The sequence below is a fragment of the Manduca sexta genome, chromosome 23 (assembly GCF_014839805.1).
Source record: "Manduca sexta isolate Smith_Timp_Sample1 chromosome 23, JHU_Msex_v1.0, whole genome shotgun sequence".
In the NCBI taxonomy this organism is placed as follows: Eukaryota; Metazoa; Arthropoda; class Insecta; order Lepidoptera; family Sphingidae; genus Manduca; species Manduca sexta.
The window spans coordinates 4326502-4349208 of record NC_051137.1 but is presented as its reverse complement, the minus strand read 5'-3'; the positions used below and the strand labels follow the sequence as shown (position 1 = coordinate 4349208).

Below are 22707 nucleotides of genomic sequence, written 5' to 3'. Positions count from 1 at the left end.
AAACCCATTTATCGGAATAATAATTATTCCTCTATACACGCTATCGTGTCTATGAATCAAATAAATGTATTGCCAAGAAATAGAAAATCCCTTATTGTTGTGTAAAACAACTTGCATAAAAGTAAATTCCTCATTAATAAATCATAAAAAAAATGGTTTTTACCACTAAATATCAATTAATACTTCTAAATAAATAAACCTTTAAAATATGTTATAACTGTTGTTATATAAAAATGATGACACTTTATTTATTTCATAGGTATTGAGTTACGTACTTATAACCTAACACTAATACGAGCAAAGATTAAGAGCAAAGCTTTTTAATATTATTAAATAACAATATTATACCGCTCACTCAGAATTCGTTTCGCAATTGTTTGCATAACAATTTGCAGTAGCATTTTGCCCAGAACTTTAAATATATTAATTTTATTATAAATACAAAAATGACACTAGTAACAACACTCTTGAAACTTAAACATAATAGTTCTTGCTTACGGCTGCTTCGCAGTAGAAATAGGAAATTCGGAGGTAAATACCTACATAAACTCTTCCCTACAAGTAATCTTCCATAAGAGATAATACAGTGTGCTGTATACATGAGTATTGATTAATGAAAATGTTTACTAACGTTTCCATCAGTGAGTCCAGTTTGAAAATATAGTTAATATTTGATTACTACTTCAATTTATTTGTAACAGTTTCAAATTATTTACAAATCAAAATACCACATTAACTGTATACCTTTTTTAAAATATAGCGTAGCTTTATACATCATAGAAATATATAAAGTTAAATGATGAATATGACTCTGATATCCCTAAAAACCATAGGCAAAAATTTTTATATTTTTAATTCATCTATTTGAAGTGTCAAAATGAACGAATTGTCGTTTGAAGTAAACAGTATGGATATTTGCCAATTGAGTATTTTATAAAATATGGTTTAAATCGTATAATCAGAGTTAAGTTTTGGTGTTCAATATAAACTAGTAAAAATGTGGCCCATGCTGCTTAATATGACACGCGACGAATGTCGCCTTACGCTCCGTAGACTTGGTATATATTTAGTCTTATAAATGGCTTTCATTTTCCCTCCTATGGTTTTCTTAAATTATATCTCAGACGCCGAAGCTAATTTAGCAGTTAAAGCAGTATTAACGTGAATTGTTTCATAGTAAATTCATTTGTTTGTAGAATTGGAAGCCTACTCGAATATGATAAGTGTGTTTAGAGCACAAGGGGCACTGGAAGACAACAGGAAAAAAGCTATTGGAGGAACTGCGCGCCGTTTTGCATATAAGCAACGATCGGCACAGCGCCGAGGCACGCCGCGTGTCTAATGACGAGTTATTAGCCACAATTGCTGAGAGGTAAGTTGGCTTTTAATATTTTTTTATGTAGTATACTTGATTTATTTTTAAACACTGTTGCACAAAGTCAAAGATGGCTGTGAGTGACTGAAAGTTGGAGGTGCTTGTTTATTTCGTTAATCCATTTTAGTTCCTATTGAATATTTATGTGTATTTCAATGTGATTGAAGTAATTGTTGATATTTTTGAAAAATTGGGAACCTTTTTTTTTGTTATGTAGTGTGTCTTGGTATTGTAGATGTTGGCTTTATGTGATTATGGGATCACAGTTTGATGATTTGCAAATTGTTTTGTGAACTTTTAACATGTTTTATATTGGAATGAAACTTTGTTTCAATATATCATTTTTGACAGATAACCTATTTGAGTTGAAATGTCAAATATAATAATTATTTTCTGGTGCCTAAAAAGTTTCTTCCTGACATTTTGGTGGTAATGGAAAATTTTGTAAAAAGTATTGCAGAGGTTGAGAAAGATTATTTTAGATTGTTTGTTAGCTCTTATTGTTAGACATGTAGTGTGAATCAATATGTACTATATATTATATTCATAATGTTATTAAATAATTGTCCTTTTCTCTTTGGTCACCACAAATTCAATTATATCATATTGTTTATTAATCAAAAACATTTGCAATGTATAATATAATTTCTTATTATTTATATTTTTTATATTTTTGTAATCATATAAATTGCAAACTTCAATATTCATAAAAATGAATAATCTCTTCAATAAATATTACCGTGAAATTAAAAAATATTTTTGGACAATTCAATCATCAGGTTGTCAGGTCCCAATACGGGGTTAGGATGGATCCGGGAAGGCAGGAGACGTGTGCCACTGCTCCCTCGAGGAGTTGCACAAAGCATGTACACAGAGATTGCGGATAAAGCTGCAGAACAGGCCGCAGCAGAGAACAGAGAAATACAAAAGAGGTTGGAGGCTGAGAAACTCATTGCACCCAAATCAAGTGAAGAAGAGATCACAGATGCAGAAGGGCAGACGGCCGAAGCTCTCACCTCAAATGAGAGTATGGATGAGACCATGTATCCTCCCATAGCAATGGAAGATCAAACAACTAAAGTTAGTCCTTATGGTTTTAGTTAGGAAACTATATGTTTATATAATCTTTGAAATGCAAATTGATGTTATAGTGCATTGATGTTTTGTTTGTTTAGACTTATCCCCCGCTTTTATTTATTTGCTTTATATTGTATTTAGAAAAAAATAATTAATTACATTATATTTACCCTGTCTGTGTTCTCAAATCATATACAGTATTATTTTACTTTTAGCTTTGGGAGACAGAAATTATAAATGAAAGAAAAAGGAAAATTCCAGAAGGTGGTTCAATACCAGATGACAGTACAATACCAGTTAAGAACATGAGAAACATAACAATGAACACAAATCAAAAGCATCTCAACCTATCACAAATATACTCTAAGTTATCACAACCCGCACCCACAGAGCATATTAGAGGTAATAATATTAAAAATTGACCATGATTGAGTTATAGTATACAAAACTAATTGTTTTTTCTTACCCAGGTAAACCACCAGGACAGTCAAAACATTCTTACAACCAGGTCAGCAAAGTGTCAACTAGTAAATCAAGTCAATCGCATGCCCCAAGATCAACTCCACACAAGCCAAGAGCTCACAAAGGTGCCAAGGCACAGTCTGCTACCAAGTCACAAAAGAAAACACAGGAAGTGCCTATATCACCTAACAAACAGTACAATCCCGTATCTCTTCAGCTAGAGTTCTCTGGCCCGCCTAACACTTTCCAAGCTAGTTACGCTCAGTCAATACTAGGGAATAAAAGCAAAGCTGATTACTTAGATGAGATGAAGCCCAAAGTGATGTCATCACCAAGCATGATGACAGACTCCCCCACAATGCAGCTACTGACTCAGCCGGCGACAGTGCCCCACGAGCTCGAAGTGTCAGACAACTCTCACCCTGACGACCCATCCTCACTGCAGGCGCAAAGCACGCCGGTCAAACACACTGTCTCAGGAAAACCTTGTCAACTCATAATCAAAAATCGCGGTGAGATATCAAGCGATAAGAAAGTACAAATTGGTGAACTCAAACTACTTCAAAAGCCCGCAGATAATATTAAGCTATTGTCAAATAGACAAGTATTGGTAGCTCCTAGTTCGGCGCAAAAAGCGTTGAACACCCCAGGCAAACTTGTCACTACTAAAGTCATAGGTTCTATACCAAAAGCGCGCACCAGTAATGCTCCCGTAACGAGCGATAAAATGATCGTCGTTTCAAAATCACTTGTAGATAATAAAAAACCGCCTTCTAAAGTAATATTAACGTCTAACAATACACCACACAAAGAATTCGCCCAAGTAACTGTAAATAGTGCATCTAATAAAACTGCCGAGGCCCTCACACCTAAAGGAATTCCTGCTACGGACTTAAAAGTGTCGGCCAAGGCTGTCGTATTAAACCCGAAGTCGGGACAAAAAATGGTTGTGTTACCCGCTAAGGCGCGTACGAAAACTAACGAGCAAATACCACTTTTACACTTTAAAGGAATCCCCACCGCTATGAAACTGGTGCCCGTAAGTTCTCAATCAGTACCTCAGAGCAGTAAAGCACCAACAATGACCGTAATATCTAAACCTCCAACTACCAGTTCTATACCTTCTAGTAGTAAACTAGTTGGTTTGGAGCCAATTAAGACTGCTAATTTAGCAGACATAGTTCCCGTTAAGGGCCTAGCTCCCATCACTACTCCAAAAATCACAAATCCTATCGTTCGTCCATCGAGTACAAAAGGCAGCGTAATTGTAGTCCAAAAAGGGACACCACTTGGAAAAGCACTAACCTTCGCCAAGAATGGTAACGATATGTCAAAAATTATAATGGGTAAGAATGTGAACCAATTGCTACAAGCATCAAAAACAGAAACAGAAGCTGCCAAGTGTTCTGGTAATGTTATAGTTTTAGAACTAAACAACGATCAGTCAGGACGAACTACGACAATGTCGGAGATATTGGACAGTAGAAGCAACACAGGTCGAGCAGTAGAGGAACCTAAAAAGATGACTCAGATCACACCAGACACTCCTGTTTTGTTTGATAATCAAATGACTGAAGAGACTTGTAATGCGAGTAGTTTAGATTCGACGGGAGAAAGTATAGGTGGCATAGTGCCGATGGAAGAAACAGTGCTACCTATGATTGAAAAAGAAGAGCGCAAAGCAAGCTATAGTAAAGATGAAACTGCAAAAGATTCGTCAAGCGTCACAGACTGGGAAATGGAACTCGACACCGTGTCGAGGAAAAACAAAGACGACGACGACAAACTAAACTCTCTGCATTTAGATCTGGGCATGTCGAGCGATAGCGACACAGAGTACATGGCAAGCAGTCATAAAACAAAGAGCAAGCACTCGTCCCAAGAGAGCATTCAGCGGACGACGCCCGGCGGTAAGACACCCACCTGACGCTCGTTGCTATGCTATTTTGTATATTCCCCGTTAATTTTTGTTTATTTATTTTTGTTCAGGGGAAAACAGCGAAATGTACAGCAGTACGAGTGCCATGTCGCTGGCGAATCGGACGTTACTGAGTCAACTGCAAGACGACGGCTCGTCGAGCAACGACTCTTCGTTCACGCTCAAAGCTAAGATCGATAAAGTGAAAGAAAGCGATTCCAAATTGGACAGATCCGAGACGGACGCTCTCACTAAAGCGAAAGAGAAGCTCTCGGAGAAAGTGGCCGAAGCTAAGTCTCAACAGAAAAGGATAGATATATACAGCACGGCGATCACGACGGCGGACATTAACTTGGACTCGTTCTCGTATCTGGACGAGGGCATGATGGCGGGTGACGACGTGTTCGCAGGCGAGGACAAGCCGCGCACGGCCCGGCTGCACGAACTCAGCCGCCTGCTGGCCGACGACTCCGCCAACGAGTCCGCCACTGAGACTGACGATCACACTGTAAGTCAAAACTTGCCTTTAAATAAATCCACTTAGGTTTTACCGATTTGGGTTATTTTTTGTAAATTTTAATAAAAAAATAAAACATGGACATTTAATGTGAAGTGAATGGTTGGCGCTATTCAGTAAGGCATGGACATTTGTATCGTTTGATCCGCTCGATATGTATGTTTTGAAAACATTCGTGTAATCTACATATCGCTGTTCTCCGATAGTAAAGAGGCTACATAAAATTCGGTGGGTTCGTAAATTCAAGATTTTGTTCTAATAAGTGCACTTCCACATTATGGAGTTTTTCTACCAATTCCTTCAGCAAATTTGTTGTAAAGTGTAACATATGTAACATGTTTCATCATATTAATCATACACAATTTTACCCCTGGCAGGTCTGCTATTAACGGATTAAATAGGTATTTCCTAGACAGTAATTTTAATTTAATATGTTAAGTATGAACTCATTATGTTTATTCATGTGTAAAGGATTGTGTTTGCATTGATTAGGGAATATTCAGAGTATGTGTGTACAATTGTATTGTAAAGAAAAGCAACTAGTTATAATTTTAAATTCATTCATGTTTAGTTTCTAAATAATATATTCACTGAATCAATGTTACTGGGTTGTTTTTTTTTATAGTGATTCAATAAATTATTATATTTACATGATTGTAGTATTGACCAGTGAATGACCAATATCACATACATAAATATCTATATAAAGTATACATACAATATTAAATGAAATAATATTAATACATCATCTGATTTGTATCACTATTCTCTCCCACATACATACTATTATGCTATCTGATTATAATTAACCAAAACTAAATGATTGTTAATTGAAATGAAATAAAAGTTAAGAATCTTGACATAGCATTGTGTTGGTGTTGTGCATATTGTTATTTAAAAACTTGCGTTAACGTAATTACCTATATTCCGTGTTATCTCGAACTACTCTGTAATTTATTTGAATATATCTGATATAAGTTAATTATAGTTTGTTAATAAAAATTGTTTGCATACGCACAAATATTTTGTAAAAGTTTCATATTTGTTTAGCTTACAATGTTACAATAATTATAATTTTATTATAGTGTACCGATATAAAAGCGCCATCTGTTGCTGTATTCAGAAATATTGTTTCATGGAGACTTCTTACACAAAGGATGTTTCTTTTTAAGTGATTATGTGAAACTGGATTTTCACATGACACCGTAAATTGTAAGTAAACTTACAGCCTTACTGACGCTTATCTAAGCTGGATAATAATCCAAAGCAATAATTAAGTATAATATATTACAATTGTTAAAAACAATCTTAATAGTCAAGTAGATCGGTTGGTAAGTTTAATACTTATTGTGATCACACATCCTTATTCATAAACGGTTATATACAGCATGTTTATTTCTATCACATTTATTTGGTTTGTTGCTAGTATAAAATCTAGGATAAAATATACGTATAATGTTGTTATACGCGTTTATGAATAACGTGTTTGAGTGACGTACGTTTTTAAATACACTAAATTGATTCAACGACCCTTGTCTAGGTAAACATAAATTTGAATAAACGTGAGTGTTTTCAAGAATGTTCCCTTTTGAGTGAGATGCTGACTAGTATTTATATTTAAATTAAGGGCCGAATGTGTCGCCAGATGTGGTATAATTGACTTAATATTGTTTGTTGTTCATTTGTATGTGGATAAAGTCTTTTTCATGTCAGTTATGTTGTCGACAAGTTGTATAATTCTTTTTTACAAACTTAATGCGAGTTGCAGACCATAAAGTAAGATAAATTTAACTTGCTGGCATAAATGAGATATTATTTCATACTTTTATGCAGATAAACAATATAAACTAAGGTACAATGTGTTAATTCTCTCACGCATGCGAGCTAAGCTAAATTTACTACCTAGTTTTCGGCTTGCAACCCGCGTGACGACATCTTCTATTACCAGATACTTGCTAGTGGGAAATAATTGATCTATGGTTTTGTATATCTGCATCATACTGACAATTTCTATTGTAATTTAGGCTTTTCACCATGTTGGCTCAGTGCGTATTGGCAGCCTTGACATACCTTCAAAATTCTTATAGATTACTTCTCAGGTGTACAGGTTTCCTCACGAAGTCTACAAATGCATGAACTCTAAGCAGAAAGGAATTATACGAATTGCTTATGGTATACTAACAATACTCAAACCATGATAAAATAGTTACAGAATATGGTCTTCTTATGGTGGTGTTGGTGTGATATCATGTACAAAACTTTCGACACATCGATTTTGCAACCACTGACGTCAATTAATGCTTTTTTTTAGCAGTAAATATCTGAATTCCATGGTTGTCAAAATTGTATACTACCATCTTCCTTGTAACTTTCTTGTCTTTTTTAATTACCTGTGTGGTTTTTCAATCTATAGGTATTTCAGAATAATGTCAATAAATAATAATGGCCTTCGACTAATGGTAACCTCTATGGACATTGAAGGTCCGTAGTTAGATCCCCTAATAGTCCAACACCCAGTATTTTCAAAAATTATAGTCTAACATACCATCAATGGGTTGTAAAAACTAAGCCAAAATACAAAAAGACCTGCCACCGGACCGGAGTAAAAGAATATCATGATAGCGGAAAGTTCTAAAGCTATTTTTCATTTAAACTCAAGTCGCTTCTCTCTGTCATAGTCCGATAAGAAGCCGTTCAAGTATTACGTAAAGAATACTGTAACGGCCCCTAACTCAATTGAGTCTCGCAACTCAATCATTTTTCGAATCCAAAAACACATTCTATCGCTATAACACCAATCCACCAGTTTCTTATAACAAAAGGTGCTCAGTATATGTTAATTGTTTCATACACAGTACTATAGAGCAGTCACATGTAATACTATACTTAGGTTAAGAGTATCGAAGGTTTTGGTATGAGTCCAGGAGCCTGCGGGTCGAGGCGCGAGTGGTACACGTTTGTTGAGTAATGGCAGTGCGTTGTATAATAAGTGTGCCATCGATATAATGTAGTTCGTATTATGACAAATTTGTACATAGTATTTTTATTGATATATCAATGACAACCGTCGACTTATAGAATGTATTAGTATATTTTGTATCATAATGACTGTATGTAACGGCGCATTTTGGATGTGTATGTGTGTCCTAAATTGGATTTAGTTTAGCGAAATGTTATTAGATTATATATTTCTAATGATGCAGGTGAATATGTTTAATGTTGTCACACTACGCTGTGGTCAAAATGTGTTCTGGTAAGTTTTAGGGCCCTGTAAGGGTTGTCTTTGTACAATATATTATTATATAAATGTTAATGCGATGTTAACGATTGACCTGCATCAGTTTATTTCATTTTATAAAGGGTAAGATGTTCATTTGTTTTTGTCAGCTGTAAATATTTTGCGTAGTCTTAATACGGCAGTAGAATCACCACAAACAAAATATGTTAATACAATTTCTGTGTTTTTTGCATCAAGTTTATTTTATCTACTTATTTTAACAAATAAAAGTTTAATCATAAAATATAATATGATTTTTATTTCATCCAATCAGGTAAGTAAAAAAAAATATATAAATGTATGATTTAATATCACACTAGACTGATACTCAGTTTACAACTATACATAATAACATAATCACAACTTTACATTGCTTTGCTTACACTTTATAATACACCAAAAATATTCGTGCAACTTAAAAATTATTTCGAATAAATACTGCGTTTCTAAGGCGGGTCTGCTGGGCTAGAAATAAAAACAAATGCAAGCAAAAATGTTTTACATTTTGTCTTGTAACATTCAAATAGACATGCTATGTTCGTAAGCACGGAATAATTATACCATATTGTAGTGCTTTTTCATACATTACGGCTTACAAAAAATTTGGTTGTTCAATAAAATTACTTTCGCAAAAGACCCGGCTTTCATACATGTTGGTGTAATGCAGACGGCGGTTAGTTGGTTTATGAAGTGACCTTATGGATGGCTTCGGCGATGTAGTTGACGTTCTTGGAAGAGATGCCGGCGACGGAGATGCGACCGTCCTTCGTCAAGTAAATGTGGAACTCCTTGGTGAGACGCTCCACCTGCAAATTCCATTATAATTGATATCAGCAATAGTCATCAAAAAGGTAAAGTTTGTGAATTTGTAGAGGGTAATTTCTGAGAATTCTGAACCGATTCCAAATTAATAAGCGGCCAATATTTTATTTTTGATTTTTACTATCAACCTTCTTGCCTATATTTGGTCATGCTCATGGTGCCCTAGGCCAAACATAAATTGACCTACTAAAGTGTAATTAAATTTATTTTATAAAAGTATTCACAATTAACCCATATAACTCAAGTTAACTTGGAGAAGTTTCTTTAGTTTTAGTGGAATTTGGAAAGTCAGATGGTCCATTTGAAAACGCTCTGACCACAAGTAGAGTATATCTGACTTAGACCGTCGAAAGACTTAAAAAATCTGACCTGTTCAGGCTTGAGTCCGGTGTAGCAGAACATGCCGATCTGGTCGGTGATGTGTTGCCAGGGGTGCGGGTTGCCGGCGCCCTCGATGCCGGCGCGCAGCTGGTTGCGCATGGAGATGATGCGGTCCGCCATCTGCTTCACGTCCGCCAACCTGCAATGGGATATAAGGACTTTATTGGAGAAAAAGAGCATGTTAGCGAGCGTATCGGCATGTGAAAACGCAATTTGGTTTTTAGTAATTCGGGTGATTATCAGGTGAAATTTGTTTTCTAATTAGTTACGATTTTTTTTGTACTTCTATCCGTCACTCTCTCTCACCTAGTATAAACTATACTGTTAGAGGAATCGTTAAAAAAGGCGTATTTTAGAAACATTTTCGGGACTGCAGACTTATATTAAATTTATTTTGCCAAAGAATCTTCGAATTAAAATAATTGTGTTTAATTTCCTAATTAAATGCAAACTAACTACATTAAAACCTCAGTACCTTTTTGTGCTTTGTCAACGAAACAAAAGTTCCAAATAATTCAGTATCTAGCTTAACGACTACCTATCTTTATGGCCATTAATAAAAAAATAATATTTTTATATTCTTAATTCACATAGTAACCCATTATTGTTTTGGCAAAACTTCCATGATGAACTAATAGTTGGCCGTGAACCAAATGTTTGGAAGGTCGTTCAAGTACATAGCTTTCAATAAACAAACATTTTAACTTCTACTCCATTCATATAATTAAATTGAGGAACGTATGACCTGTTTCCTGTATCAATGTTTTAGTTAGATAAAATATTTACGTAGGTACACATAAATCATACTACATCATGTCGTTATCGAAATTTTTTCCTAAAAGATTATCAAGTAATACATCAATATATTATGTAAAAGTAATCATTTTATCATCAGCCTCTTTATTTTTGTTAAACTCAAATCCCAGTTTCAGATCTTAATATTTAGCAATACCTACTTGATACCTAGATATAGGCTATAGACAAAATACTTGATAGCACTTGACTGAATTTCGACCCCGACGCTGTAGCACTGCGTTATGTAAGCTAAGAAGTATTTATAGAATTAAAAGATTGGAAATTAGGTTTTTTTCCGCAATCTACATTTTATACTGTACAGTATGTACCACACAAACTTATTCGTGTATCATGTTAAGGTCTAGTGAATGTAAAGAGCAGACCTACGCAATCTTCAGACCAAAGAAGCAAACAAAAAATTGGATCCGCATCAGACGTGGACCCATATGTATATGATTCTAAGGTGGGAGTAACTCGAATCCTGGCTAGACTTAAGTTATGGAAACCAATAGGAGTGATTAAAAAACTAAGGTACCCCTACCGGCATTAATTAATGGAGACAACAGTAACTTACCATTGCTTCCTAAGTCCAGCGTCGGTGAGGATCTCCTGGACCAGCCTGGAGCCGTACAGCGGGGGGTTGGAGTACATGGTCCGTACCATGATTTTGACTTGCGACATCACTTTAGCGGCCGACTCCGCGTCGCCGCACAAGAATGTCAGGGCACCAGCACGCTCGCCGTACAAACCTTAAATTAATTAAAGTTAAAAATTAAAATCGATAGTACATCTTTTGACTCGAATTTTAATATTTTTTTTTTAGATTATGACATGGTCCCACAAACTTGGCGGTCTATTGTGCTCTCACTAGTTTGTTTTTTTTTATTTAAGAATAACTGGCCAATAAAAATACATATTTTATGGTTCAACCAAAGTAATATTAATTTTGTATTCGACATATATAACGCAAATATTCTGACTAATCTGTGGTGGTTTCTTCTAATTATGTAGATTCCATTTTTGATGAACAAAAAACAATTTGTTTTTATTGTTCAATAACATCACACCTGGATAACTATTTTAATCGAGAAAAGATTTCTACAAATATTTTCAAAAAGAAATATTTTATTTGCATATCAGAAATATTAAGTATTTGTATCTAAAAGCATATATGACATGATAATACAATGTTAATTGTACTAAAAGATCTTGTAAACATTATGTTTCATTACATAAGCCCTATGATTAGATATCAGTCATTTTTTACATGAGTACAGATTTTTTATTCATAACAAAACTTGACAGGATTATATCTAAGACTTAAAAACATAGAGCTTATTTATCTAATAAGTTCACAAATGAATTGCAAAATGGATGAGATTGTTAGATTTTTAATAGATTAAATAAGACCAATTTTGAGTAAAGTCAATACCAAGACAATGTCTAGGAGAGAATTAAGTTATCTCGAAAAATCTCACTGTAGGCGTTAACATCACTTTCCTCCTACTATTCGTAATCCTTCCCTTTTAAGCTAACAATATATGAATAATTCTTCTGAAAGTTTCGGAGTTAAAAGACGACGGACAAACTTAATTTACCCACTTAGGTATCTTCTCATGTATGCCATATAAAATTATTTATTTAAAAACTGCCGCACACAGAGACGTTCAATTATTAATGATTATAATTAGACAGTTTTTGTAATCCGATTTTTTCCCATATAGAACGAATTAACGTATAATATTTTTATTAAATAAAGGATAATGTAATAAAAAACTGTAGTTATTGAAAGATTAATAACTCACTGATGGTTTGGAGACAAAATCAAATTTTTAAATAGCTAATGCTCCTAAAATTAAGTACGGCAAATACTTCCAAAACTTTAATCATTTACAATAACCATGGTGTTTTTAATGTCAAAGGTCTACGATAAAGCGATATTAGTAAATATTTGGAATAGCAACAGTAAGTACTGGTAAAAAGCGGTCGGCAAGATGACGTAAAACGATAACAGAGGTTAGCGGGTAAACATCTGACGACAGTGGGTAAACAACAAAATATTTTTTAAATATTTTTTCCTTTAAATATCGTATTATGACTTTATTAATCATATTTGATACGGACACAACATAGTACCCCCACTGCACCTGATGGTAAGTGGAGCGCGGTCCAATAGAATGACTGACGAGAGATGATTATCCCACAACAGTTGACACAATTATGCCAGCCTTTTGGAACCGGATGTGCACAGGCTGGTCCCGGAACGCGACACACCTACGTGGGCCTCTATGGCTGGTTTTAACACGTCGTTTACGGTGATCGCAATCGGGGCGGATATAAAATATATCCTACCATATATTTGGCCAGCAAAAAACTGCATTAAAAAAGATATTATTTTATCGATCCAATCGAAACTTTCTTCCCGACCTTTAAGTTGACTTCCCCGTCTATTTATCGTTATCTTAAGCAATATTGGCTGTTCGCAGGAAATATCCAAATATTTGCTCTTGACAACAGTATCCAATCACGCTTGAATCAACCATGTGAGTGCACGGCATTGTCATTACAATGAGAAAGCAATTCAAATACACATTGATAAGCATACTTGTTGTAATAGGGGACCGGCCTATGCTTGATTTTGTCCATTATTCTATATATAATGGTTAATAATATGAAAAAGTAGTACTCCTGCGAAAACTGCATAAAAATTGGTTAAAAAATGAGCGAGTAATTAATATTTAAAATATTGTAATGTTCAGAAGTGGGCGCGATGTGGGGATATCGCTACATCTCTTTCTTTCGCACGCGTAGTAATTCCCGATGACGTCACATGTGGATATTTCGTCTCTTTTCTGTTTCTTGTTAATTACCCCTTCCACCGAAATTCAAAGACTTATAACTTGTTGATTTTTTACCGGATTTTAAAAATTCCTTTTGTGTTATAATTTATATTATGTAAATATTTGATAAAAGTAAAGAACAAAAATGAGTCCGGTACCCTATTGTTGTTAGGTCAATTTGTATAAATGTGTTTATAGAGATAGGTATTTTTCTACGTGCACAACAAAGTGATCCCACGGCACCTGATGGTAAGTGGAAGGAGTCCAATAGAATGTCGATTAACGAGAATTGATTATCCCTCGGCAGTCGACACAATTATGTCGCCCTGTTGGAACCGGATATATACAGGCTGATCCCGGAACGCGACACACCTAAGTGGACTACTATGGCGGGTTTTATCACTTTGTGTGCGGTGGTGGCTATTCGGGCGGATGTAAAATATATCCTATCACCAGCAATTTAAATCCGCGACAGATGCCTCATTGCCGGTGTCTAAGCATACTCAAACCTATACAATAAATGTCAAGATCAGTTCTTCTTTCAAAGCAATAAAAGGTGTTTAGGGATTGATAGTATTCGTCTAATGAAGGGAAAGATTTCCAGTTAGGCTGGTAAAAGGTAGTGTAGTTTAGTGGTAGTGCCTAATCGGTCAAGGACTCTTTCACCTTCCAAGAAATCTTCGTGGACTTCTATACCATAAAACATAATGATATTCATATTTTGATTATACGACACCCAACGACGAATTACCGGTCTAATATAATTATAATAAAACATAGCAGAATCGTTATCATGTATCAAGAATTACTTTTAGATCTTAGCGAGGCAGCGGCCATGACACCAAAGTCATAGACATTATTCCAGTGAAACTGATAGCTTGTACATTTATGTATATTATTGTACATACTCTTATCGTAGTATGAGAAAGTTTTGAGATAGTTAAATGATATTTCTACGAAAGGAAAGGTTATAGACTTTGTTAATATTTATTATAAAAATCTTCAGTAAAAATCTATAGTAATAACATAAAAATATAGCAAATGTAGGGGCTAACGTATGGAACTACTGAATCATATTGTTTTGTTTTTAATTTTACAATAGAAAGCACTACACAAAATAAATTCCTGAATTCCAAGGGACAAAGCCTTTAAATACATTTTAAAAAAGCATGTACCAACTCTAAATTCACTATAGCTGTAGTATATATTTTTTTTTTATTGCATAATGATGCAATAAAAAAAAAAATACGTGAATGCACGTACTCTATATTTATTTACTCAGTTGCTAGCAAAATGCTGCTTGTAATCGTTATACAACCATCAAAAACACCTATACTGATTATGAAAATAAGACACAACTTCGAAAAAAAATGTGCTGTGATACGACCGCCCATAAACAGTAGAAACCCCATCCAACACCTTGAATTACAAAGTACTGTTTGGTATTCCACTGCGCACGCCATCCTGAGACATGAGATGTTAAGTCTCGTGTAGTCAGTCATCCAGTAGTCACACGGAATACAATAGTGACTACACACTGCTGCTTGGCGACTGAAATAGACATTGCGGTGGTACCTACCCAAGTGGTCTCTTACATATGAGAAACCTACCACCAGTAATCATACCAAAATACCAACTGTGACTATTCGAAGAAAATAATGTTCCACTCACCCATGTTCTTGGCGAAGCTCTGGGCAAGCATGACCTGGTGGCCCTCTTTGACGAAAAGACGAACAGCGAATGCGTCATTGTCGACATTGCCGGTCGCGAAACCCTGGTACGCCATGTCGAAGAACGGGAAGATTTTCCTGTCCTTGATTACCTGGTCGGGATAAATGGAACTTTAAATATAACGAAATAGTTACTAGTATTCATGGTCAATCGGCTCAAGGAAACCAGTTCGCCAAGCTGGCCTATTTGGCAAGTGGGAAGCAAAGTAATTGAATTGAATTGATGTTCCCCCTGTGACCACGAAGCCTGCAGTCTTCGAAACGTCGGGAGAAAACTAAAATGTAAAAAAACCGCGATAGAATCCGAAGAGTAGTTTAATTTTAATGTCTAACATTCGTGTAAGTAAGAAATCATTAAAGTAATTGAAGTTTTTTTGCCTTTTGCTTTGAATGACGAGACAAGCCTGCCGTTCGCCTGATGGTTAGCGATACAACCGCCCATAAACAGTAGAAACACCATCCCAAACATTTAATTACAAAGTATTGTTTGGTATTTCACTGCGCTCGCCATCCTGAGAAATGAGATGTTAAGTCTTATTATGTCCAGTAGTTACACTGTCTACAATGTCCTTGAAACCGGAACATAACAGTGATTTCACACTGTTGCTTGGCGGCAGAAAGAGACATTGCGGTGGTACATACCCAGACGGACTCACATATGAGAGACCTACCACCAGTATAACGATTATGAAACAGTTAATAAGGGCACATATATTACAGCTTTTTTTTTTTTGCTTGTTGTTTTACCGCTGCTGCACCCGATGCGGGGCACCACTCACTTACTTACTTAATTTATATAAATTGATCTCATTTTATCTAAAAAAAATTTTGTTTCCCTTTGGTTATTTCTTTTCTTTGGCAACCATGGCTGGCATGGCATTTAAATACCAATGAAAGTTATTATTATTATGTTATTATTATTATTTTTTTTTGTATCTTTCTTATTTGAAACTTCATGCATTCTTTTCATTTAAATTTCGAATTTGTATAATTACCCAAGTACCTATGTTTGCCAAGTTTGTATAGAGATACTTATTATATTTTTTTATTCTTTCTTCTTTGTTATATAAAAGAGTTTGTAGATTTTAGTTTGTTTATTATTATTATAATTTTTTTAGAATAACTGTTTTTATTTGTCTGTAATTTGCATTATCGGCTACTCATGAGTTTTTGACTCTCATTATAGGTATCCCAAGATACAGGCATAGCCTAGTTTGGGGACCCCTGACAATAATTGAAATGCTTAAACTCAGATATGCCAATTACTGTTTATGTACTTCGTAATGTTATTATTTCTGTGTTCTTTTTGTTGCAATAAAGTTAAATTATTATTATTATTATTAGCTAATAACACATGAGAAGCTATGGACACAAGCTTAGCTGGATTAATCTATGCTCATTCCAAGATGCTGAGGCAGCCTACCCACTAAAATATTTGCAATCGTAAGGATCCATTTCCTTATACTTTTTTTATCTGGCACACAGACTATAGGTACCAGAGAAACGATCTTTTTTAATCTGTTTTTTTTTTACAATCGATAATGTAATCGTATTATACATTATTAACTAACATTATTACATAATACTGTATTTTTTATGGTTTTTAAATTTATAATTGCCAAGATATAACTCAGTAGACCACATGTCATAAGATAATATAAAGCTACTACATTACATAAATAAAGATTAGGGTAATCATAATACCACGGTGTTGGATGCTGATAGATTTTATGAACTACTCACAAAAACAAAATAAGGGAGGCGCTACTCTTTAAGTTATCATCGACAAATTACTAGAGCGGATAGGAGTAGAGATTAGACTATGCGTATTGCATTTTCAGTGGAGTGGTGACATTGAAAATAAATAAAATGACAGGTTTATTGTTCGCCGTAATAGGTACATGGCGCGTCGTTTCTAGATGGTCTTGGGGTAAGTAGGAATAAAGAGGTGTATGGCAATAAAATTTATATAAAAAACAAAATATATGTTATAATTATTATATTAAGATTATTACGAGAAGGATCAACCGCTGTGATACCCAAACCCTTATCAATGCTTAAAATCGATAGGAATCTTAAAACTAATCCAATTTAAGTCCACTTATATTTTAATTTACTTTTAGTTTCATCGACTCAATTCGCCCTTATAATTATGCATATTAGTTACAGGTACATTCAAATCAATGATAAATATATTCCGTCAGTCATAAATAGGTCATTTTGCTTACCTTAGACAGCTGTTCCCAGTCACTGGGCTTGGGGTCCACACCAGTGGGATTGTGGGCACACGCGTGCAGTAAAATTATCGAGCCTTCGGGAATTTTCTGCAACAAAATAAAAGATTACTTTGCACACTGCTGTTTGAAATCAGAAATAGACAATAAATTCGCTAGTATTAAAATATATTTCGATAGTTGAAAGGCTAATTACTTAAGCGACAGTTTTTTTCGAAAAAATTTAAACTAGGTTAAAAAAACATAGCAAAAAGTGGATGATTTTAAATATGTATGAAACTTAATGTCGCAAAAAAAAATCGCTTAAGTCAATTAGCCTTTTAATCGTCGATTTGTATATTTTTCTAATATTGATAAGAAGTTTTTTTTTTCAGATTTAACTGAAATCCTACCCTTAACTATTTATATCTACTGTGAATGAAGAAAATCGATCTTCGTAAGTCGATAAGTGCTTATAAAAAAATCCGAAAATGTTCGATTGTTTGACCGCACTAATTTTTTGAACTGTAAAAGTACAAAATAACCGGCCCATCTCTATTAATGAATTGAAGAACATTCAACGTTTAGGGGGTCACAAAATAATATTGCATATCGATAAATAGATTATATTTATTACGTTTACGTAGCATGAATGTTATCTTTATGACAACTTATTGCGTTTACACGCATGGGGATCGTGATCACGTATCTCTTATCAATGAAATACACAAAAAATATCCACGTTTAAAAACCAACTTTATCTGGTTATGATAATATATAATATGCAACATATTGTTTGATAGGAATTGAAAGATATAATTGATAGTTTTCTCAATAATTGCTTACGTATGATGAGTCAGCTAGGTTCAATTTCCATGCCTTGAACTTGACCACGAAACTCAAGGGCTCTTTAGGGCGGTTGAATTTTTATATCCGAAGTAATATAATTTATTTAGGTTTCGTATTTCTTATATAAATAGCAGTGGTGTAACTAGGAAGGCCAGAGGGGCAAAATACTTCATGTTCAGGGCTGCGGGAAGCTCTAAAGATTAAATTCTACAAGTTTTGTAAAAAAGGGCGCCGGTATAAATGTACACAGATTTCTCATGTTAGGATTTAATTAATTTGCTACAGGCCCTATACAATGTAGTTACAACATGGATAAAGAGTGTCTTGGTCCTTCTTTCACAGCATCGGTGGTGATTGACGCGATATTTTTATATTGAGATAATTTTTTGGCTAATAACTTACTCTTTGTTACGATAACTTACGATTTATACTACTTTATATCAGAAAAGATGTGTGTTTTGTAAAATTTTATCATTTTTCGGTTAAAGAATGTACGTCGGAGCAGCTGCGAGTAAAGGCTACTTCTATAAATGTTACTAAGGGCCTAGCTTGCGAAAGCCTAAGGCGCTCACCCAAAAGTCTGGCATGTTTGTATAAGCCGGCAATTACCAACAAATGTTAATCAGGTGAAAAAAAAAAACTGTCCCTTAATTCAAACATTACTCACCGAGATATCTTCAAGCGCGCCCTGGAGATCAAAGCCGTTGGTCTTGGGGTCGAAGTAGCGGTACTTCTTGTGTGGCAGGTTCAGCATGTTGCAGATCTGTGGGTGGTTGCCCCACGTGGGGGTCGGCATCCATATCTCCTTGGTTTTGCCGTAGTGCTTGGTGATAAACTCCAAGCCGAGACGTAACGCGCCAGTGCCAGACAGTGTCTGTTGATGATAGATAATTTTAAATCATTGTATAACATCGCATTAGTATTCTGTTATGGTGTTATATTATATGCATAAATAATAATAAAAAAATCCCTTTTTAATCGATTTCAAGAAAGGAGGTTTAGTATGACATGTAAATTGATTTTGGATGGGGTTTTCGTTATTTAAATGTATATTTTAAAAGGTTTTTTTTTTATACAAATAAATTATGAAGACGCAAGCAGCTTGCCCAATAAAAAAAACCGATCGCCCGTTAGCGGTCCTCCAAACCAAAACATAACATTACTTCACAATGTTGCTTGGCTACAAAAATAGACAAAGCAGTGGTACATACCCTACCAAACACTCGCAAACGAGTCCTACCACATATATAGACAAGCAAAATACAGCATACTGCTGAGAGAAAATATTTGTTTTTAAAGGTAAAAAAAAACATAAATGTTTACAAACCTGTACAGTGCAGTTGCTTTTGTTCTTGATGACGGGGCTGTCTTCGCCAAAGGCTAGTTTAGCCACGGCATCGGTGTATGCAGCTTCACCACCGATCGGGGCGTATTCATGGTTCAGGGCTTTCTTGTGAAGGATTTCTTCAGCCTGTCGAAAAGATAAAGAAATAATTCTATAGTTAGTATCTGAAATTTGGAATACATTGCATTCACTAGTAGGTCCAAAGTAATAAAATATTCATCCATTTATTAACATTAACAGATGATATTTATTGAATGAACAAGAACTGTGTATAAGTATAAATAGTATATGTATACTTATACACAGTTTAAATTGGGCGATTCGCACTCCCGAGACGTCACGTTTCCAATCCGTGGATGTTAGCGTGCTTTGAGCACAAATGCTGGGACCCTGAAGATGGTGAACTATGTTTGGTCAGGATAAACACAGGGGAAACCCTGATGGAGGACCGTAGCGATTCTGACGTGCAATTTGATCGTAGGAATTGGGTATTAGGTGATGATAGACTAATCGAACCATCTAGTAGTTGGTTATGTCTGAAGTTTCCCTCAGTATAGCTGATGTTGATAATTGTGACAGTCTTATTCGGTAAAGCATAATATGATTAGGAATTAGGGCTGAAACAATCTCAAACTATTCTCAAACTTTAAAAGGGTGAGAACTCTGGCTAACTCAAACAACAAAGACAGATATCTGCTAGTTGTCAAGTTGGCCAATTTTGGTAAGTAGAACTAGTTCTGACGTGGCATGAACCAAACATAGTATTCAGCGTATCATGTAAATGCAATATATCAACTGAACTATAATATTCACATGACAAAACTACATGAATTCTCTGTTACTTAAAAATAATATACTCTTCAATAAATTAAGGTATTATGTTACCCACATAAAATGGTTGTAAAATACAACTATAAATGTTAATACTCTACATATAAATTGCTAAATATGTTGATAAAAGAAACAATAGAAACTTAGAACTTAGTCCAACTGATTGTTATATCAAATTTAATTTCATGGCAGTAGATTACCTTTATGTAGTTTCAATAATTGTTCTTAAAGAAGGGATATTAGGTATAAGGCATGTGATTCACACTTAGTGTGTCCATGGCACAAGTCTATTTATAAAATTGCTAAAATATTTTTCTATAAATTACATACACACCTTTCTGACAGAAGGCAGTACAAATGGTTTTCCTTCATCATCTCTATAGGCACCTACACCAAGATTGACCTTCTTGGCGTCTGTGTCTCTCTTGTATGCCTCAGTAATGCCAAGAATGACATCAGGTGGTCCCATCTGTACATTGCTCCACCATGTGCTACAAAAATTAATTATTTTATAAACTGTTTATTTTTATTGAATGCAAATTATGCATATCTTTATCGCACATTAAAACCTCTTTAATTTATAAAACTAAATTCCTGGCCAATTTAAAATTTAAATGTAACTAAAAAAACTATGAGATAACTTGCAATTTAAAGTCAGTTCTAAATTTGAATTTATAATTACAGGTATTTAATTAACACTAATTTGAAGCAAAATACCTTTTATATAGCAGACTTACAGGATTGTTTCGCAAACTTCAGCAATAAAAATTGCAAAGAAGAAAAAGAATAAATAAAGGGCATTCAAATCCATGGATGGATGTTTCCATGAAAATGGTGTACATAATATTATATTATGTATAATAAGATGTTTGAGCTTGCAAGGATTATTATTTAATATATTGTTACTAATAAATGTGCAACCAAAAAATAACAATAAAAAAAATAATGTAGACTATGATATTTATTTCATACGAATCTTATCTATATGCGCCGGAATAAAATTCCTCATAACCACAAGCAAAACAAAATCTCGATCGTTATGAATATTTTCAATAAAATGAGGAAAAAAAATCCTCATTTCTTAACGTGGCAAGGGTTAAACATCAGATTTAACATTCTATATTTTATAAATGGATATATCTCTGGACACATTACGTAAAATGTGAGTGCAATCCGTACTTTACCTGCTAGCCCTGAGCGCTGAACAGCCGATTATTGTCTCCACATTGTTGTTTTTGAGAACTTGTGTGGTCAATTTCTTCAGTGCTTGAGCCATGATCACTGTACAGTCCGACACTGGCGACTAATTAATTACTTTTACAGCGGTCTATGCGGCACCCGGCGGCTCTTATCTCCTTGATAGATCGGCAATTTTTAGGGATGTCAACGTTAACTTTAAATTTACCAAATATTTAATTCAAAACAATTTTTTACCCACTATTGATATCCTGACGATCCTATTACCTCAACAAAATATCTAGGTATTAATATTATACATTATTGTATAGTGAAAAATAATATAGAGTTTAAAAGAAAAAAAATGTTAACATAATATGTGACAAAAACAATATTCAACACAAATATGTAGTTGTTATATATTTCTTCAGATATTGTTACTATAGCACAGTGCGTATGATAATTATTTAAATACACGAAATTTACCCTTGTACTTTTTTTACTAATCTTGTTATTTTTCTAATAACTAGGGAATTTTTTATTGACTGGTAACGTTTACACATTTGTGTAATATTACGTCAATTGACATTTTTTGCCAATGTCAGAGAAGGTCATAGACCCGCAACTCGCGATACTGTTACCTATAATATAATCAAATATTACTTTCTACTGAATTTCTTTCTTTTTATTTTATTAATTTCACAGATAAGTACGATATTTATTTACTATTTTGAGTTTCTTGTGTTTTTGCAATTGGGTGTCGGAGAGGGGCGAAGTTCCACTATTTGACATTTAACTCGCCCCCTCTACTGGAAATATTAAATCCTGTATAAATCTAATAAAATATACTTTTATGTTTTTTGCTGGACATTGATATTGGTTTATTTTCTTCTAAGTGATAGGTAACTTATATAAATCAAGCAATTGTCATATAGTCGAATCTATTCAAAGAAAGGTCCTGAGTTCTATGTCTAGTTCACTGTTCAAGTATTTATTAATCAACATGATAAATTCGAGGTTATATCATGCCGCATTCAAAATACCCATAAAGTAAATGTAAATAATAACCTAATATTCTATATACTCGTGGCTAATGTTA

The 22707-nt window shown here is 34.3% G+C and overlaps 2 protein-coding genes across 2 annotated transcripts; one reads left to right on the top strand and one right to left on the bottom strand.

The window, feature by feature from the left end:
- Positions 1 to 868: 868 nt before the first annotated feature.
- On the top strand, positions 869 to 9144 carry LOC115443690 (BRCA2-interacting transcriptional repressor EMSY). Its single transcript, XM_030169201.2, is given in 7 exon segments — positions 869 to 1058; positions 1197 to 1261; positions 1263 to 1372; positions 2155 to 2455; positions 2668 to 2854; positions 2923 to 4824; positions 4904 to 9144. Coding segments are annotated over 7 exon segments (3099 nt in total). The 5' UTR covers positions 869 to 997; the 3' UTR covers positions 5377 to 9144.
- LOC115443693 (aspartate aminotransferase, mitochondrial) lies at positions 8866 to 21806 on the bottom strand. Its single transcript, XM_030169204.2, has 9 exons — positions 21617 to 21806; positions 20767 to 20923; positions 19584 to 19727; positions 18924 to 19130; positions 17423 to 17518; positions 15136 to 15286; positions 11199 to 11373; positions 9818 to 9968; positions 8866 to 9432 (listed from the first exon to the last, which is right to left on the bottom strand). The coding sequence occupies exons 1-9, from the start codon at positions 21706 to 21708 to the stop codon at positions 9310 to 9312; spliced, it is 1296 nt and encodes a 431-aa protein (XP_030025064.1). The 5' UTR covers positions 21709 to 21806; the 3' UTR covers positions 8866 to 9309.
- Between the last annotated feature and the right edge of the window lie 901 nt (positions 21807 to 22707).